This window comes from Nannospalax galili, unplaced genomic scaffold (genome assembly GCF_000622305.1).
Source record: "Nannospalax galili isolate Female #2095 unplaced genomic scaffold, S.galili_v1.0 scaffold113, whole genome shotgun sequence".
NCBI classification, from domain to species: Eukaryota; Metazoa; Chordata; class Mammalia; order Rodentia; family Spalacidae; genus Nannospalax; species Nannospalax galili.
This window is the reverse complement of record NW_008335444.1, coordinates 183752-201661: the sequence shown is the minus strand read 5'-3', so window position 1 is coordinate 201661 and position 17910 is coordinate 183752. Positions and strand designations below refer to the sequence as shown.

The 17910-nt window shown below is 34.3% G+C and overlaps 1 protein-coding gene across 2 annotated transcripts in view; it reads left to right on the top strand.

The window, feature by feature from the left end:
* Positions 1-17910, top strand: part of Dennd1b (DENN domain containing 1B) — a 294324-nt gene that overhangs the window by 190572 nt on the left and 85842 nt on the right. For both annotated transcript variants that reach the window (XM_029562147.1, XM_029562146.1), the window contains 2 exons: positions 1349-1450; positions 12346-12471. In XM_029562147.1, coding sequence (XP_029418007.1) covers positions 1349-1450; positions 12346-12471 — 228 coding nt within the window. The remainder of the gene's footprint in view (positions 1-1348; positions 1451-12345; positions 12472-17910) is intronic.

Sequence of the window (17910 nt, the reverse complement as noted above, 5' to 3'; positions counted from 1 at the left end):
AATTGCCATATGTAATCATATATTTATGCACCTAAATCTTTAAAACATATGTACACATGAAAAGGAAAAGAATTGAGTTTATTTGTGATTATTTCTGCAGTACGGACAGTACTACCAAAAATGACACTCTTCTCATCATTTAGAGATGGCCATCTTTAGTCTGTCTTTATCATTAGAATGCCTTCTTCCTTCTACAAGATAGGTTTTGGAAACAGTGCCCCCCTGAGACCCTACACTCCACTAAGGAATTGTAGATCTCTGAATACATAAAAGTGCCCTACCCTAAATTATCATTTCTGTAGAAAATTTAATATTCTACCAAATGCTCAAAGGTTTGAAATTCTAAATGGATCAGAGAAATTTTAGTCAAAATCAACTTATAACACCATAATTGGTTAAACCAGTTTAAAATTTAAAACAGTTAACTGATAATGAAAAGTACCTATTATTTAGAATGAGACTTAAAAGCTACTATACTAAAATTATTTACCTTTCACCTGTTGACCTGCATGAATATGGGAGTCAAGAGTCAAGGCTGCGTCTATGTCTACTGAAGGCATCACACCTGAGGAACAATACTGCCTTTATAGTTTAAATGAGACAGTAATATTCAGTGTATATGTTGAACAAAAAATAAATGATAACTATTTTCCTTTTTAGGAATAAAAAATTTTTTTGATAACATAATTTACTGTTAATTGTGAACCTATTAAGGCACTGTTTTTACTAAACTTTAAATAACAGAATATCACTGTAGTAGGCTGTTCATCTTTGATCTATTGAAATTCGTGTGAGGAATATGACTAAGAAATTCCATGTTGGTGACCTCTGTCATTTTTTCATCTCCCTTTATTCTTCCTCATTCATATGCACATATTGGTGTGGAGATATAGACAATATTCACTTAAGATTTTCATGCTGTTGTCATATTTTTTAATTTATGCTGTCTCTACAATATATTTATCCTAAAAATAGATATGAAAGTTGGCACAAATTCCCATGTCAAAGGACTGACATTTAATTGATAAAGTTTAAAGACCACATGTTTTTATAATTTGATATGCCTTTTCCTATTATATAAGTTTTGATTGTGATAACTCTTTGGTAGTTATATTAGTTAAATATTAGATGAGAAGTCTACTTTAAGCATTTTATTAAATCCTTTGAATGGATTATAGTCAAATTTTCTTTCTCGGAAGGCAAATTGTTCATATTATTTTATGATATAGGATTTCCCTTTTTAATTTTCCCAAACTTAATGCACTAAGATGATTTTTTGTTTACAAGTTCATCCTAATTTTGTAAGAAAAAATATAATAAGATTTTTCATAATTGTGTTTTTAAACAGAGAGTGAAAAATAAATCATTGGAAGATGTGGTTATGTTAAATGTTGACACAAACACTTTAGAATCACCATTTAATGACTTGAGCAACCTACCCAGTGATGTGGTAAGTCCAAAATATATTTTGTGGTGAACATAAATGTAATCTGCTGGATCCCTGGGTTAGTAAGTTACTTTTCTATTTTGTATCTGAAATTTAAAAGTCAGGTATGTGCAAGGAGTGTGAGGAGAATCAATGTAGATTCTAATTTTAAATATTTTTACCTTTTGGCAGTTGAGGAAATGTTAAACGGAATACTATATTTCTTATTGTAAAAGTAGGATCATAATTAAAAAGCTAGATGCATTCATTAGGCAGAGTTTCTTTAAACACTGTCTCTTCATCTCATCTTAATCATTATATTACAAAGTAGGCCTTTCTGCCTGCCTAGTGGCATGTCTTGCAAAAGAATGAGAGAGTTTTTGAAGGCAAGAAGAAGAAGGGGGCCAATTATCGGCTTTTGCTTCCGTGCCACCTGCCAGCGCTTTTCCTTTTAATTAATGATCTGATGGCACTGGTCAATATAATAAGAAATGCTTGTACAGTTGGGGTCAGAAAATTCTGGCTTTGATCTCTCCCAACTTTCTGAAACATTTATTTGTTTTCTCTAAATTATTTCAGTTTTATTTTAATCTTTCCTATCCTGCTGAGGGCTGCAAGAATGAAAACCTACACTGTTTGTCATCTGCTTTGGCAGAGCAAAGACTGCTTACTTAGAATTCTATTTGTAAATTAAACTGCAAACCCAGTTTGTCATAAAAGACATCTGATCCTTTTGAAATGACGAAAACTGTCTTTTGTCTGTAAAGGCTGATAAATTAAGTGCCAGTTCTTTTCTGGTCTTTGATCTTGCAGTGGATTTGTGTGTGCACAAGAGTGTGTGTGTGTGTGTGTGTGTGTGTGTGTGTGTGTGTACCTTATAATGAGGACTATTCTGTATTTCATTTTAAATAGCGTGTAAAATTGCATTTTTGGCTTTTATATTTCTTAGTTTATTTTAGGGTAAAAATGAAAACTGGTGCTGTTTCTGTACATAGTAAATCGTTGTTTTAAATATATTTATAGCATAGTTGTAGGTCTAAAATAACTCCCCATTTTTAAAAAAAAAACTACATTATTTACAATGATATTAAAATTAGAGAATTGAAAGTTAACCTGGCAATGTATTTTTTCTGTATTTTTCTTCATTATTAAGGAGTTTGAGAAAATGAATTTAAGAATCCCCAATTTAGAAAATATAGCAAAACTAACCTTGATTGTTCTTATGACTAGTAATAGGACAAATGTAATTTTAAATTCAAAGCCAGATTATCAATGTGCTCATCAGTAGCCAAAAATATATTCTGAGCTTGAAGCACAGTAAACTGAGCTTCTGTGTCTTACTATAGTAAAATTGTTTTGTGTGAACAATCCAAATTTGGATCAATGGACATTTATATTTTAACTTAATAAAACTAGATTGCTTCATTATGAAAGTTTACAGACTGCTAGAAAGGTTATAATTTTCTTGGAAATCTACTCAAATATTTTTCACTGGATAGAAAAATAATTATGAAAGTAGAATTCCAACTTTAAAAATATTTTCTTATGTATGTGCATTTCCTACCATTAATGCTTAAGGAGAAAGATTGTTTATTAAAAAGAAAAGAAAGGGAAAGGAATTCGGCTTTTGTGCATATTTGAATGTGTGCAGTTGGTCTCACGGAGCTGATTCCTTGAGAGCAGCCCATGAAGCTGCATGTTGGTGGTAATTCTTTTTAAATTGACACATTTCTCTTATAGAATTACTTTTATAATTAAGATATTTATTTAAGTATATGGGGAGGCTAAGCAGTATTCACAAATGTACAGCTATAAATATATAAAATGACAGGAGACTATCATGTAGCTTTCTCTTAGCATTACAGTTAAGCAAAGCTAACTGTAAGGATGTTGGTAAAAAGGAACCCTGCTAGCTGCAGTGGATGATAAGAAAGTCGTTTGCGCTTGAAGCCACAGAGTTACAGACGGTCTGAAGTCCAGACAAATAAAAGCTCTGAGACAGAGCTAGGGCCATTTGTTCAAAATATGAGATTATTTAAAGTTATAATGATTTTTCTAAAATACTTTTGGTGATTGTTTAATCTGTAATAAATTTAGTTTTCCATCAGTTTTTCAAAGGTGTTTTTATAGTTCTGGAGAAAATATCATAAAGCATCACAACATTATTTTAAAATGGCAAATGTTTTAAATAAGATGTGATAAAATCCTGAATGATTCTGAATTTTTATGTGTGATTTACATTAATAAAATATTTTTGAAGCCTGAAAAGTATTGCTGTTGGTACTGCTTGATTGTTTCATAAGTTAACTGAGATTTAAATGGAGGGCCTTTTGGCATCGTCAGCCAAGGCATTTAAATTATACTTACAGGCTGGGTGACTTTGTGTGCATGTGCACTCTATTACCGTGTCACATTGACCAGTGGTCATGGCTGCTCAAAGGTCAGTGGTCACAGTTGTCCTGAATTACTAGCCCTTTTTTTCCTGTGGACCCTCTGGTGTGTTGCAGGCTGTAATCTTCTTAATGGCTTCATTCCAATATTCACACATAATATTTTAGATTTATGGACTGTTAGAAATACTACCATGCCAGTAGCAGTTCCGCTACTCTTAAGGTATTTAAAATTGGAAAAATAAATCAGGGCAAAGCTTTCAGGAATCCTTTGTTTTTCTTATGGGAGGGGGAATAAAAAAACTGTCTTCCTGTCTTCTGACAAGAACACTTGTTTTTCGATTTCATCATTTCACTATAGATTGGTATCATTAAAGCAAAAAAAACCCCAAATTTTATTGGGAATGATTTTAAAGATATTATTGCACAGAATAGCTTCTGAAGACAGTAGACATATTGACAGTTACTTCGGTAGCTTTTGTACATGAATACATTGTGACTGTATTTTAGTAGCTATGTCATGTAGGCATTTTCAAACATTTGTAGTTTGGCTGTTTGGGGATAAAAAGTAAAGTTTGGAACTAAGTAACTATCAATCAAAGTTACTGTTATTGTAGTGCATTTATTAAAGTAGACAAAAAGAAGCAGTTCAATTATATATCATTTAAAATCTCAAATGAGTTCATTTTAATTTCAGAAAATATACTATTTGAAACTGCTAATTCCAAATACATGTACAAATTAGTTGTAATTATGTAGTAATTAAAATTTTATAATTTTAACCTCTTAGTTTTTACTGCTCATTTTACTTTTTATCAATATTAACATTTGAATAATTATTTTTTGAATTGTTACTTCTTATAAAATAACAGGGCAACCCATTTGCTTACTGGAAGATTAGACTAATAATTAGAATTGTAGTAAGAGTTAGGAAATGTGTTCTCATAGGAATATTAAGATTAGCAATTATAAACCAAGTCCTGTAGATGAAAGCAGCTTAGAGTTGACATCTGACAAAGCTACTTGTGTTAGAATATTCATTGCAACAGGCAAGTGACTTTTGCTTAACTATCCTTAAATAATCTTAATTTATTAAAGTTTAACAAAATTATATGTATTTATTTTAAGTAAGAAGATGGAGGTACAGAAAGTATACTGTTAATGGTATCTAAAGCTTTAGTAAAGGATAAGGTTGATACTTGTATCTGTGCCCCAAATACTGGACCATAGTCACATTTAAATGTGATGAACATTTATAATAATGAGTAATTAATTTATAGTTTAAAGAGAAGTATGTTTGCCATTCTAGTCATGTTAAAGAAATAGCAACATGACATGATATTACTTGATTTAAAAATTTTCAGAATTGTTTCTAAAATTGTATTCTCATTTTGCAAGTACTATTATTGGAAAATTATGTTTTCTATAATGAGAACTTGTAAAAGTATAGTTTATTTTTAATGCATCTGCTGCCTTTAAAAGTTATTCTGCATAATAATATAATTAAATCACATTTATCAAGCACATACTGTGTGCACTTACCATACTGAGGAGCTGTTATACTAAACAACACTATGTGATAGGATAGATGCACTTGGCATAACGTCTTTTAAATTACTAAGACATTAAGAAAGCCGTGTCATAAATGGTCTTGTATAAACATCACATGTTACAGAGATGTTTCCAGATGTTATTGGAAGGAATATGCTCATGATTTTATTGTGATTTGAAAAAGTGATGACACAGTTTACCATGAGTCACCAAAAACTGTAGGGAACCAGAACTAGAGAATTACCCTAAAATAGTAATTTTAAATAAGACTTTGGGGTATATATGTTTAAGAGAGTTTATTTGGGAATAAGTTTGGAAGATAATTCAGAAATTATTTTAAAATAAATTTTAAAATAATTTCAGAAATTGTTTCAGAAATTTTTTTAAAATTAACTTTTCAAAAAATAGTAAAGGATATAAACTAAACTCTTAAGGTCATGCACATTATCAAAAAATATGTTTAATTCATTGAGTATTTTCTCTAATTTAACCTGAAGGTTTTAACATGTTAAATGTCATAATATATGTTATAAAGAAAAAAAAGACTCCTGAGAATATTATATTAGTTCCAGGCTTGCCACAGCTCTGCTATAATCCTTACTGTGCTTAATGGTAAGTGAAGTCTCTAACAAAGGCCTGTGGTGGTCCATGTTGGAAAGATAATACACTTTTCTTCGGCTTAAAGCATAATTTTCAGAACATTTTATTTAATATGCAGACTAGACCTTAGGAAACAAGTATGGTTTCAGTTTGTCCTGAAGAAGTGTAGTCATGCACATCCCCAGCTGCTAGTTCTCTGGAATCTGGTTATACAAAACCTCTGCTTTAACAGACAATATGCAATACTTTGTAAATAGTATGCAGTCAGTGAATGATTGCACTTTTTAAAAGTAACAGAACTTTGTGTTTTAAAATATCTACATAATTATCATCTATAATATTTATAAGAATGTTTTCATTTGACTTTTATAATGTAAAATAGAACTGGAAGCATTTTTAAGATACTTTTTTTTTTGAATGACTATTGTGCAACTTATTATTTCTTGCCTGTCTCAAAAAGACTATGTAGTAAGGACACACAAATTATGGGAGCTCATCCTTCCTTTAAAATGATTGCTTTTAGAGATGTGATTATTTATACAATAGACCTTTTTGTTGCTTATAGGAAATATATTACAGATTTTACTATTTGTCTTTTTCCTGGGTAAGTAGTTTTAATATATAAGACTTAATTGCAAAAAGGAAGGAAGGGAGGGAGAGAGGGAGGGGAGGGAGAAAGGGAGGAAGGAAGAGAGGGAGGGAGAGAGGGAGGGAGGGAGGGAAGGAGGAAGGAAGGAAGGAAGGAAGGAAGGAAGGAAGGAAGGAAGGAAGGAAGGAAGGAAGGGAGAAACAGACTTCCCAACCTTAAACAAACTTCCAAACACTTCAGAGTTCTTTATTTTCTCTCAACTAGATAAGATGTAGCCCAAACTTTAGGGATTCTTCTCTGTGTTCTGTCATTTGTAAAGTTGATTTATTGTTGCTCTTTTTAGTGGCTGCAAGTGCTATGAATACCTTGGGCTTCCTCAAGCTTCATTTTAACCCGTATGACCTAGCTTTCTCTAGTGCCCCTCCACTCTGTATTAGCAGCATGCTGCTTTCTTTCCTTACTGCTAATTAAAAAGGAAGGGAATGCTTCAGTTTTGTCTTTTTATGTTATTTCAGATTTATTCTAGTCTTTTGAATCCTTGACTTTTCTGTTCTCAAAAAAATGTTAGTGTGTGACATTGAGCACTCTGACTGGAGCTGCTTTCAAATTTTGCTCAGGTCATAATGACTCAGTGAACTTGCAGTAATATAGTGGTGAACAAGAAAACACTTATTTCAACTTTAGGAAACTTACGTTAGCACTCATCAAGTGATATATGTATAGAAAAAGGTTATAAAGAAAAGGCAAGGTGAAGCCGAAGAGAATAGGAAGGCAATCTAATACAACGAGACAGGGAAAATGAGGCCTGTTCTAGGCTTGGATATAAGGAAACTAAAGTAAATAAAGCATTTGCCTCTGTGGTTCCTCAAGGAATTGCCTTATGTAGTGATACAAAGTTTTGAGTTTTGAGAGCTCAGTGTTCTCCTTGTCTGGCTTAATATGAACACTTACTTTTACGGCCTGACAGGAACCTAATGATGTATCAGTTGCATTCAGTGTTGGATTTCAGGAGCACCAGCATGAGACAACTCTGGAAGCCAGAAGCTTCCTGTATATTTTTATTTCATATAACATATAGATTCTTCTGGTATACTATTTGTTTCCACTTTACATGATAAACAAATTAGAATACTGGCTAAAATGCCATACAGAGAGAATTAAACATTCTTCAGTCAAAATATTTATCGCTTAATGGTTGAGAGAGAGAAAAGTTGTCCAGAGCTGTGGGGCAACTTTCTTTTTCAACTCACATCATTGACCTCCAGATTTAAGGCACCAGCTCCACTGTTCACTGTTTATTTTGCTTCCAAAAAAGGGAGAAATACAGGGAAGGTACTCCTCTTTGCTGATCTTACACCAAGTCCCAAGGGAAATAGCTAGGTTAGCATGCACCAGTCAGAACTTAGGACTCCTATAACCATAAAAAGGGAGAATGGATGTTGTAGACAGACAGCGTCTGCTACCAGTAAATTAAAGTGCAAATAATCTTAGCCAAGCTTAAATGTCATTCTTACCAGGGCACAAAAACTCAGATAGGCCTTCTATAGCATAACTAAAGACATTCATTGTGAATTTCTGTACAGGATGAGTCAGAAATAGCCAAGCAGAGTAGAAGGAAGAAAAGAGTATCTATGACTTCAACAAACAGAAAGAAGCCTCTAGCTATAGTTTGATGAACAAAGGAGTTGTGTGGAGACGGCCAACATGATTATAAATGATCTGGAGTTCTTGAATGGACTTTGAGATTGTTTTGAAAATTCTGCATAGATTTTATTCAGAGTAATAATGCAGTCCACTTTAGGTCTGGGTTTGAAGACTGCTGTTTAAGAAGAGGAAAGACTGATTAGGAGGCAGTTTAAAGTGGTTAAGGTGAATAATAAGGATCATTTGATCCTGGTGAAGAAAAACAAATAGAGAAAAATGGAGAGACTTAAAAGTGCGTATCAGAGTTGGCACAGTTAGGCCTCCTGAATGTGTTGCATTTGAGGAAGAGAAAAGGTGAAATGCTGGGAAGACCATAATGTTCCTTTTGGAGAAACTGGCAATGGAAGTGACATTGACATGACCTTGAACTTGAGGCTAAGTGTCAGCTTCCTGTCACTGTTTTAAGATCCTTGTGATAAACAGCATATAAGGGAAGTTTGGTTTGGTTCATCGTTGATAAGCACCATTGCTTTGGGGCTAACACCAGCACAAGCTGGTTCAGGGCCTTTAACACATGAGTCTTTGGAGGACATTTCAGATCCAAACTCTAGTATGTGGGGGATAAGAGCAGTGTTCTGTCTTGATTTTAAAATGCCTATGGAAGGAAGTAATTGTGATGACATCATATTTGTATAATTGGTCAATTATTGGATTGGATAATTTCAGCATATAAGAAACATTGTATTCTACCATAGAAGACTGCCAAATGCTTTTTTATTAAACAAAAGTTAAAAATTGTTATTTCGGTTCTCCAATAGAGACTTGCTAGAAACCACATATTAACAGGCTTGTACCTAAATGTACAAGCCTGGGACTAAAACAGAAAATGTTGTTTCCTAGAGGAGGTATTTAAAAAGATACAGAAGAGACACTATCATTTTGACCATTAAAGCTTCTCAAAACTAATAAGCACTGAAGTGGGTGATGGTAATTAATGGTCATTTACTGCAGTGAGCCAAAGGCCAGTGGAATCAGTAAGATTTGACACAACTATTTTCTATTAATGTACTTATTGATAAAATGGATTTTTAAAGACATTTCATTTTGATAGACTGTTATTGAACATTCATATTCATACACAGAAATATTTAATAGTTGCCCTTATCATCTTTGGGTATCAGGAACAACCTCAGATCTGGAGACAGTTGCAGCAATCTAGAACAATCCAAGGAAAAAATCTTTTTGATATACTTAAAGTAATATAGAAATAGACAAAAGAAAAAAAATTAGCTCATTTCTTGCTAGAAAATTTTAAATCTCACCTATTCCTGTGAAGTGGGATCACAGTGCTGTCCAAGAGAGAAGTGAGGGCTGGTCATTTCATCACACGTTCTCCAGTAGTCTCATTCACAAACCAAAAGAAGTAGGAGAAATTAACTTAAGAATATGTTTTATTTACATCCATATTCAAAAAACTGCTTCAAAATGTCATCAACATAAGCATTTGTCATGAGATTTTTTTGTATGAAGTCTGTTTTATACTGGGACCAAATCTGAATTTGGATGAGCCACATTTATTTACTAATGAGGCTAATGATTGTCTTTTTGGAAAACATGGTTCTAGAACAAGTACGTTCTTTTATTTTGGATAGGGACAAAGCTCATAAACTATCACTGGAGACTAATTTTAGAAGGAAAGGCTGCATACCTTATCACTTGGTCAGGAAAGGCTTGGGACAGTGTGATTAATCTTCCTGGATAGCTCTGGTAGCAGTTGTACAGAAGCACTGCATGGTGAAGGCTGAGGTTAGATTGTCACCACTGTCCATTAACATATGTTATCATTGTCCTAAGAATATTGTTACCTTGGTTTATAAAGAAGTGAATTTTCAATTTCATTTTTTAAAAATAACAATTTGAAGTAGTTTCTTTTGCAAAGATAGGAGGCATAGATTTTGTAAATAGGTTTTTTTTTCTCATTTTTTTAAAGAAAATGTAGCAACTCCACAATCATTCAGATTTTATAATGTTATTAAAAATCTGATTAAAAACTGTTGAACAGAAGCTCATTGATTTTTTTTTTTTTAAATTGGGAGCATATTCTTTATCTCATAATCTTTGTGGGTAGGGCAATAATCAAATACATGTTTTGAATCTGATATCCATTAGCTTTTCTTTAAATATAGAAAAAATCATTTCAAAGCAAAATAAACATATTAATTATGAAGTTTTATTTTTGCATTCCTGAACTGTATTATTGTTTGAATATGTGAATTACCTAAAAATGTCTGAGCCATATGAGGATAGATTTTAATAATAATAAAAACTTCCTCTTAAATGAATCCTGGTTTATGCACTTTGTGGCCTAAATGAATTAGGGTCTAAACTTTTATCTGAATCTGTGAGCTTGGATATAAATTGAAAAGATCCCAGCTATGGGGAGAAACCTGTACTGCAAAGCCTTTCTGTATAGATTGCGAACATCATAACTCAATAATTTTTCAAAACTATAGTTATAATTAGACCCAATGGGGGTCTGTTTCTTTGATCAGATCATAGTAACTGTGACTTTACTGTGGAAAATGTCACTACTGTGAAGGTTTATCACCTGTAGAGCTGGTCTTTCCTCTGATGCTGTGTTCATATCTCATTAGCATTATTCAAAGTTGAGTTGTTAATTAGGTTGACACTTCAATTACAGTCATCATCTATAAAACTAGTTAGGACTACTTGCATAAAAATAAAAATATTCCTTTTGCATATGTGTAAAGGATAAATGGCATGAATTTATTATCTAGTAGTTTCATATAGATAAGAATATGCCAGTTGAGGGAGCAGTTCAGTTAGAATTTGTCTCATTAGTTTTTTTTTTTTTTCATAAGAAAACAGGATTGTGACACAATTTCACGTTTCTATTTAAAATATTAGTAAGGAATATATGTGAGAATTTTTATTTTTATTGTACAGACTATAGTTTCCTATTTTGTGTGGAAGTAGTTAAATGAATAGAAAAGCTTTAACATCCTGGGTATGATTTAACTTATAAATCAGTCTAATTGCTGGGCATGTGGCCGGACTTGGTGGCGCACACCTTTAATCCCAGCACTTGGGAAGCAGAGGCAGACGGATCTCTGAGAATTCAAGGCCAGCCTGGTCTACCTAGTGAGTTCCAGAACAGCTGGGACTACAGGGAGACCCTGTCTCAAAAAAAAAAAAAAAACAACAACAAAAAAATCAGTCCAATTAAGGGCCATTCACGGATCTGTTTCTAAAATTGAAAGATGGAATATGTATTAAATGTTGTAACTAATTTAACTACCTTTTAAAATTTTATAGATTCCTAAAGTTTCCCTTGTTTTGAAAACATTAATATTTTGTTCTGATCACTGATTTAAAAGTTATAAATAGAACTCCAGCCCAGCATGTGGTAATGAGAAACACTGGACACATTGGGTTTATCACAACTTTACCTCTCATTAGCCACCAAGCAAATTACAAATTAATTTGTGTTGTTGGGCTCAATTTTTTTTTATTTGTAAATAGGCATATGAATGATTTTCTTGGGAGAGAGTGGTGAAAATTAGAGATAATATATAACATTTACATGACATATTTCTACATTCATGAAATAGTCTGCTTATCTTTATCAATTTTTCTGTCGCTGGTCATGATAAAAAGTCTGTTCACAATGAGAAAATTGCTTACCAAATAAGATGTCCAAAAAGAAAATAAAATTGTAAAGGATCTTCAAGGACTCGTGACAAATAACCATACATAGCAGAAATGATCAGTACTGAACCAGCATCTCAGAATAAGTAGACACATGCTGTAATTGCTAAAAGTCTTCAGAAAAGTGGCTCACAAGCAGTTTGCTCTAAAATAATTAAAGCTTATTTATGTCAAGAGGCCTTGGGAAAAAAAGAGAGCATAAACCAATTTGCATTAGCACATTACTATCCTCTCCTGCTTTCCTTTCAATTAACAGACCAGCAGGTGCTCTGCGCAGTTAAAAAAGATAAGCTATCAGGGAGGAGGATGGATTTTTGGCTGACCTGCAGACTCTGTGCGTTGCCTGCTGATTGGGTTCGTACCTCGCTGTACCAATTTCTGAGGTGTTAATTTAACTGTTCCTGTCTGTCATACAGGTCTCGGCCTTGAAAAATAAACTGAAGAAGCAGTCTACCGCTACCGGTGATGGAGTGGCTAGGGCCTTTCTGAGGGCACAGGCTGCTTTGTTTGGATCCTACAGAGATGCCCTGCGATACAAACCTGTAAGCATTCTGTTCATTGCTGTCTTAACTGGCTTTTTTATGATTTGTTGGAATGAGTCAGAAACAAAGAAACATTATTTTACATATCACACTTTAGGAAAGTATCGTGGTTGTCTTTGAAAGCCCAAGATAAGTTTTAAAGCATACTCCTGCTCCTGCTCCTTGACTTTAGTTTTCAGTTCTTTCGGTAACCTTTAGCTGATATTCCCATGCTTTTTGCCTATCTCCTTATGAAAGTTCAAAAAATGGAATATTTACTTTTAAAGTAATTAATAAGCTGTGCTCAAGCACTTTAAAGCACCTGCCTTATCTTGCTAACATCACTAAGAAACAGACAATAGAATTAAATTAATGAGCTTAGATATGACAGGTACAAAGTGAGTTTAAAAATGAGCACTCAAAACTTGGCAATATATGGAGATCTGTTGTCTTCCTGATTCATAACATTTTCTAAAATAGGCTTACCCATTTATCATGTCTTATTTCATTTTCCAACTTATTTTATTACCCTAAAATTATTATTGTATTGAATTATAGCTAACTTTTTGAGTGGTCCCAAAAGGTACAAGTCAAGTATATTGTTTTTCTCTGCATTGTTTATTAAAGACTGATTTTATAAAAATTTTCTATAACACTGTTCTATGACCAGATGAGTACTTTTTTGTTGTTTTTTGTTTGTTTTGGGTTTTTTGTTTGTTTTTTTGATAGGGTCTTACTATGTAACTGTAGCCCTGGCTGGCCTGGAACTCGCTCACTATGTAGAACAGGCTGGCCTCAAGCTCATAGAGATTTGCCTGCCTCTGCTTCTAGAGTGCTGAGATCAAAGGCCTGTACCACCACACCTGGCCCAGATGAATAAATTAAAAAATTTTTTTTTTGAATTTATATATTTTATGTCTGGGGAGCATGTATGCACCATAGCCCGCATGTAGAGGTCAGAGGGCAACTTTTTGGGTGTCAGTTCATTCCTTCCACTATATGGTTCCTGGGGATTGAACTTGGACTGTTCAACTTGGCTGCCAGTATCCTTACCCACTGAGCCATTTCTCTGGTCTACATGAATAAGATTTAAGGGATAAGCACACTGGACAAAAAGTAAGAAGCACAAAGACTTCCCATTAATAGAATGTCTTTGCTAGGCTACTTGTAACGTTCTGTTTGTAGAATATTTGTAAAGTAAAAGTTGCTGTGCCTTCATTGTCTGTTTGTAGAAATGACTTTTATTAATGAACATTATCTGGACTAATGACTTTTAATTAACCTCAGTAAACCTTGTGCTTTTGGGTCTGATGACCATGATGTCTCCTTGGCAACCTCAGTTTGTTACTCTACCCAAAAAGATAATGAATGTGGGTGTGCTTGAGAATTAACATATCAAAGCCCTGCAAGCAGAGTACCCACACATTGTGAACCTGGGAAGTTCCCATAACCTTGGATCAGTGTGTGAACTAGGGATGAAAAGAACCAGAGGTTTGTTAAGGTTAAGGGTGGGTCTGAATTTAAACTTGTATTTCCCCAGTGAAGCCAAAGAAACCATTTTGAATAAATTATGCATGTGGACTAAAGGAAGAGCTGGTATAGAGTGGGAGAAACAGGGTTCCAGGGTCAGTTACATTGGTACTGGGTGAAGACACAGACAGCTCTTTCTGCACAGGTAGAGGGGACAAGAGTTCTGGGAGACAGTCAGTTCTAGTAGATAATAGAGGAACTAGTGTCTTCTGAGTTCTGGCCCACTCTTAAAAACTTAAGAGTCAGTTTGTTTGTTCAGGTGATTAAAATGTGTGGTGGATAGCTTTAGTGTCAACTTGCACACCTGGGTTGAGGGAGACTCAACTGGAGAATTGACACCATAGGACTGGCCTGTGGCCTTGTCTGTGGGTCATCTTCTTGATTATTGAGTAATGTGGGAAGGCCCAGGCCACTGTGGGTGGTGCCACCCCCTGGGCAGGTGGTCCTGTGTTGCATAAGAAAGCAGGCTGAGCAGGGGCCAGGGGAGCAAGACAGTAAGCAGTATTCCTCCATTGGCCTGTGCTCCAGCTCCTGCCTCTAAGTTCCTACCCTGAGTTCCTACGTTGGGTTCCCTGATGAACTGTGCCCTGAAAGATGTAAGCTTTCCTCCCCAAGTTCATATTGGTCAGAGTGTTTTGTCATAGCGATGGAGAAACAAACTAGGACATTTTGTTGACATTATAATAGCTATCTCTCTTTCAAGGTTGTTGTATAACTACTGTACATTATGAGCACAAAACAAATATAAATGTGTTATATGCTTTCTAAACTGTCTTCTGAATTCCTCATTCCCACCAAGGGGCTGTTAAGCTTTTGAGGGATTGTCCTTAAGTGGATGGACATAACCTACCTGCTGTCACTAGATCAATACACATATATAGTTTTATGCTTTCAATCACTATATCTATATATAGATAGATAGGCAGATTGATATAGTTTATATCCTTTCTATCACTGTAACAAAATATCTGAAATAATCAACTTAAAAATTAATAGGTTTATTTTGGATCATAGTTTGGGAGGTTTCCGTCTGTGGAAAAATGATCCTGTTGTTTTGAGGCCTGTGGTGTGGCAATATGGCATGATAAGGACCATATTGGGGAATCAAGCATCACACATTATGGCCAAGACATGAAAAAGAGAATAGGAGAAGGGATGGAATCTCAAATGTCCTATTCAAGGGCATTCCTCCATTAACTAGAAAATCTCGCACTAGGCTTATGTGTCCTCTAATAATTCTCCTTTTTCTCCATGGACTGAGACCGAGCCATAGTATTCAGCACATATAGGCCTTTGGGAGATTGACTATTCTGTCTCTTCAAAGATTAATTTTAAAAAATCCCTACAGATATGCCCACAGGCCAATCAGATGGAGGCTATTCCTCAACTGAGGTTCCCTCTTTCTGTGCTTCTCTAGTTTGTGTCAAGTTAACAAAAGCTATCCAACACACTCTCCTCCTACTAAGATTTCTTCCTCCTTTTCATGGTCTGTTTCTCTTTTCATGAAGCGTGTGTGTGTGTGTGTGTGTGCGCACACACACACACACACACACTCACAAATTTTAATCTGGAGTTTACATAGAGAGAAAACATAAAACATTTCTCTTTTTGAATCTGGCTTATTTTGCTTAACATAATGATTTCCAGTTGCATCCCTTTTCTTGTAAGAAATGCCATGTTTTTGTATTCCTTTATGGCTAAATAAATTTCCATTGTATATATGTACCATATTTTCTTTATTCATTTATCTCTTGATGGATGTGAAGGCTATTGGTATTTCTGGACTGTTGTGAATAGTGCATTAGTAAGCATGGGTGTACAGGTGTTTTGTTGTACATTGACTTTAAGTCCCTTGGGTATATGCTGAATCATATGATAGTTTTATGCTTAGAGTCTTTCTTTTTTAGAAACCTCCACACTTGCTTCCTCCACACTTGCTTCCTTAAACTGGTTGTTCCAGTTTACATTCCTGCCAGCAGTGTATAAGGGTTTCTTTACCTGATACCCTCACCAGCATTTGTTATCCTTTGTTTTCTTGATGATGGCAGTTCTTACCAGGGTGAAATAGAATCTCAAAGCAGTTTTAATTTGCATTTCTCTAATTCCTAAGGATGTCAGAACACTTCCAAATAGTTATTTGTCATTTTTACCTCTTCTTTTGAAAACGGTTGATTCGGTTTATTAGCCCAATTGTCAATTATATGATAAATTTGGAGGGGTGTTTAATTTTTGTAGTTCTTTATATAGTCTAGATATTAATCCCTTGTGTGACAGTTTATAGTTAGCAAAGATTTTTTTTCCCCATTCTTTAGTCTTCACTCTAATGACTTTACAAAACAGTATCCTCTACTGTGCAGAAGCTTTTTAATTTCATAGAATTTTACTTGTCATTTTTGGAAATGAATTCCTATGTTACTGGAATCTTTCAAGAAAGTTCTTTTTTCTTATCGATGTTTAAATGTATTTCTTCAGCCTTGTCATCTGTCCTTTATGTTCTTTTCTTCTGCTTCTGCTTCATAGTGTTGATTTCCATTCCTTTTTTTCTAGCCAAAAAGAAAATTCACTTTATTGGAAAATAATAATTATTTTAAACTGTTGCCATAGCCTTATGTTTTCCCATAGCTTTATTACAAAAATAATTTCTCTTGGGTTGATTTCCATTGCTTTTTAAAAATTTGAAGTTTTCGTTTCTTTGTTTTTCTTGTTCAAAAAGAAAATCTTATTTCCTGAATTCCCTTCCTTCTCTTCCTTCCTGAAAGTAATTCTGTATAACTCTATCTCTTTTTGAAGATCATAATCTATATTCAAGATTATATTGATAGATCTAATTACTTATGCTTATTTTGAAGTTTCTCAATTGCTTTTTTGTTCTTTGAATATTCTATACATGTATAAAATGTATCTTAATCACATCCATTCCTAACTTCCTCCTTTCAGCTCTTCCCTAGCCCCCGCCCCCCAACACAACACTTTCCAAATTTCACCCCTCCACCTTTTAAGACAGGGTCTATTTAGCTCTGGCCGGCATGGTCCTCACTGTGTAGACTAGACTGGCCTTGAAAGCACAGAGCTCCACCTGCTTATGTATCCAAGTGCTAAGATTAAAAATGTGTGCCACTGTATTGGTTACTATTCTGTTGCTCTAACAAACACTGAGGCAATTTATGGAAGGAAGAGTTTATTTGGCTTATGGTTCCAGAAGGATGTCCATCAAGGTGGTGAGGCATCTTCAAGCAGACACAGGAAACACTGAAACTGGAAGTGGGCAATGCTACCCCCACCCCCTGTAACATGCTTCCTCCTGCAAGGCTTGAAAACCCCTAAACCTCACAAAATAGTGCTACTAACTGGGGATTAAGTGTTCAAATACTTGAAGCCTATGAGGATATTCATTCAAACCACCACAGACACCGTGCAACCCCCCCCAAAAAAAAACCATTCCCACTATGTCCAGTTGGTGCTGCTCATGTTGCTTGAGTGTGGAGTGTGGAGTGCACTCCTGTGGAGTGCAGGCCACCTACTATGGGCCAAACCCTCCAAAGAAAAGTGACTCTCCCTCCTTTAGCAGCCATCAACAGACAATAGCTATATCCTGGGGTTGTTGTTTTTTTGTTAATTATTTATTTAATAACCACATACTTAGAAGAAGCATTTCACTACAACAGCATTGACATATTCAGTAACAATTTTTTGAGCTAAGATGCATCTTTTTAAGAATTGGCTGTAAAATTTTAGGTTTACAGTTGAATTATTACAGTTATTCAATATTGTACTCAGTATAAACCCTATAAGACATAACATTAAATTAGGTTTTAACCTTTAAAAAAGATCTCCATTTCATTTTAAAACATTGTGTTTCATACAGAACAAAACCATTTGTTTTAAAGAATGTTTTTTTTTGTTTGTTTGTTTGTTTGGTCTTCTTTTTAC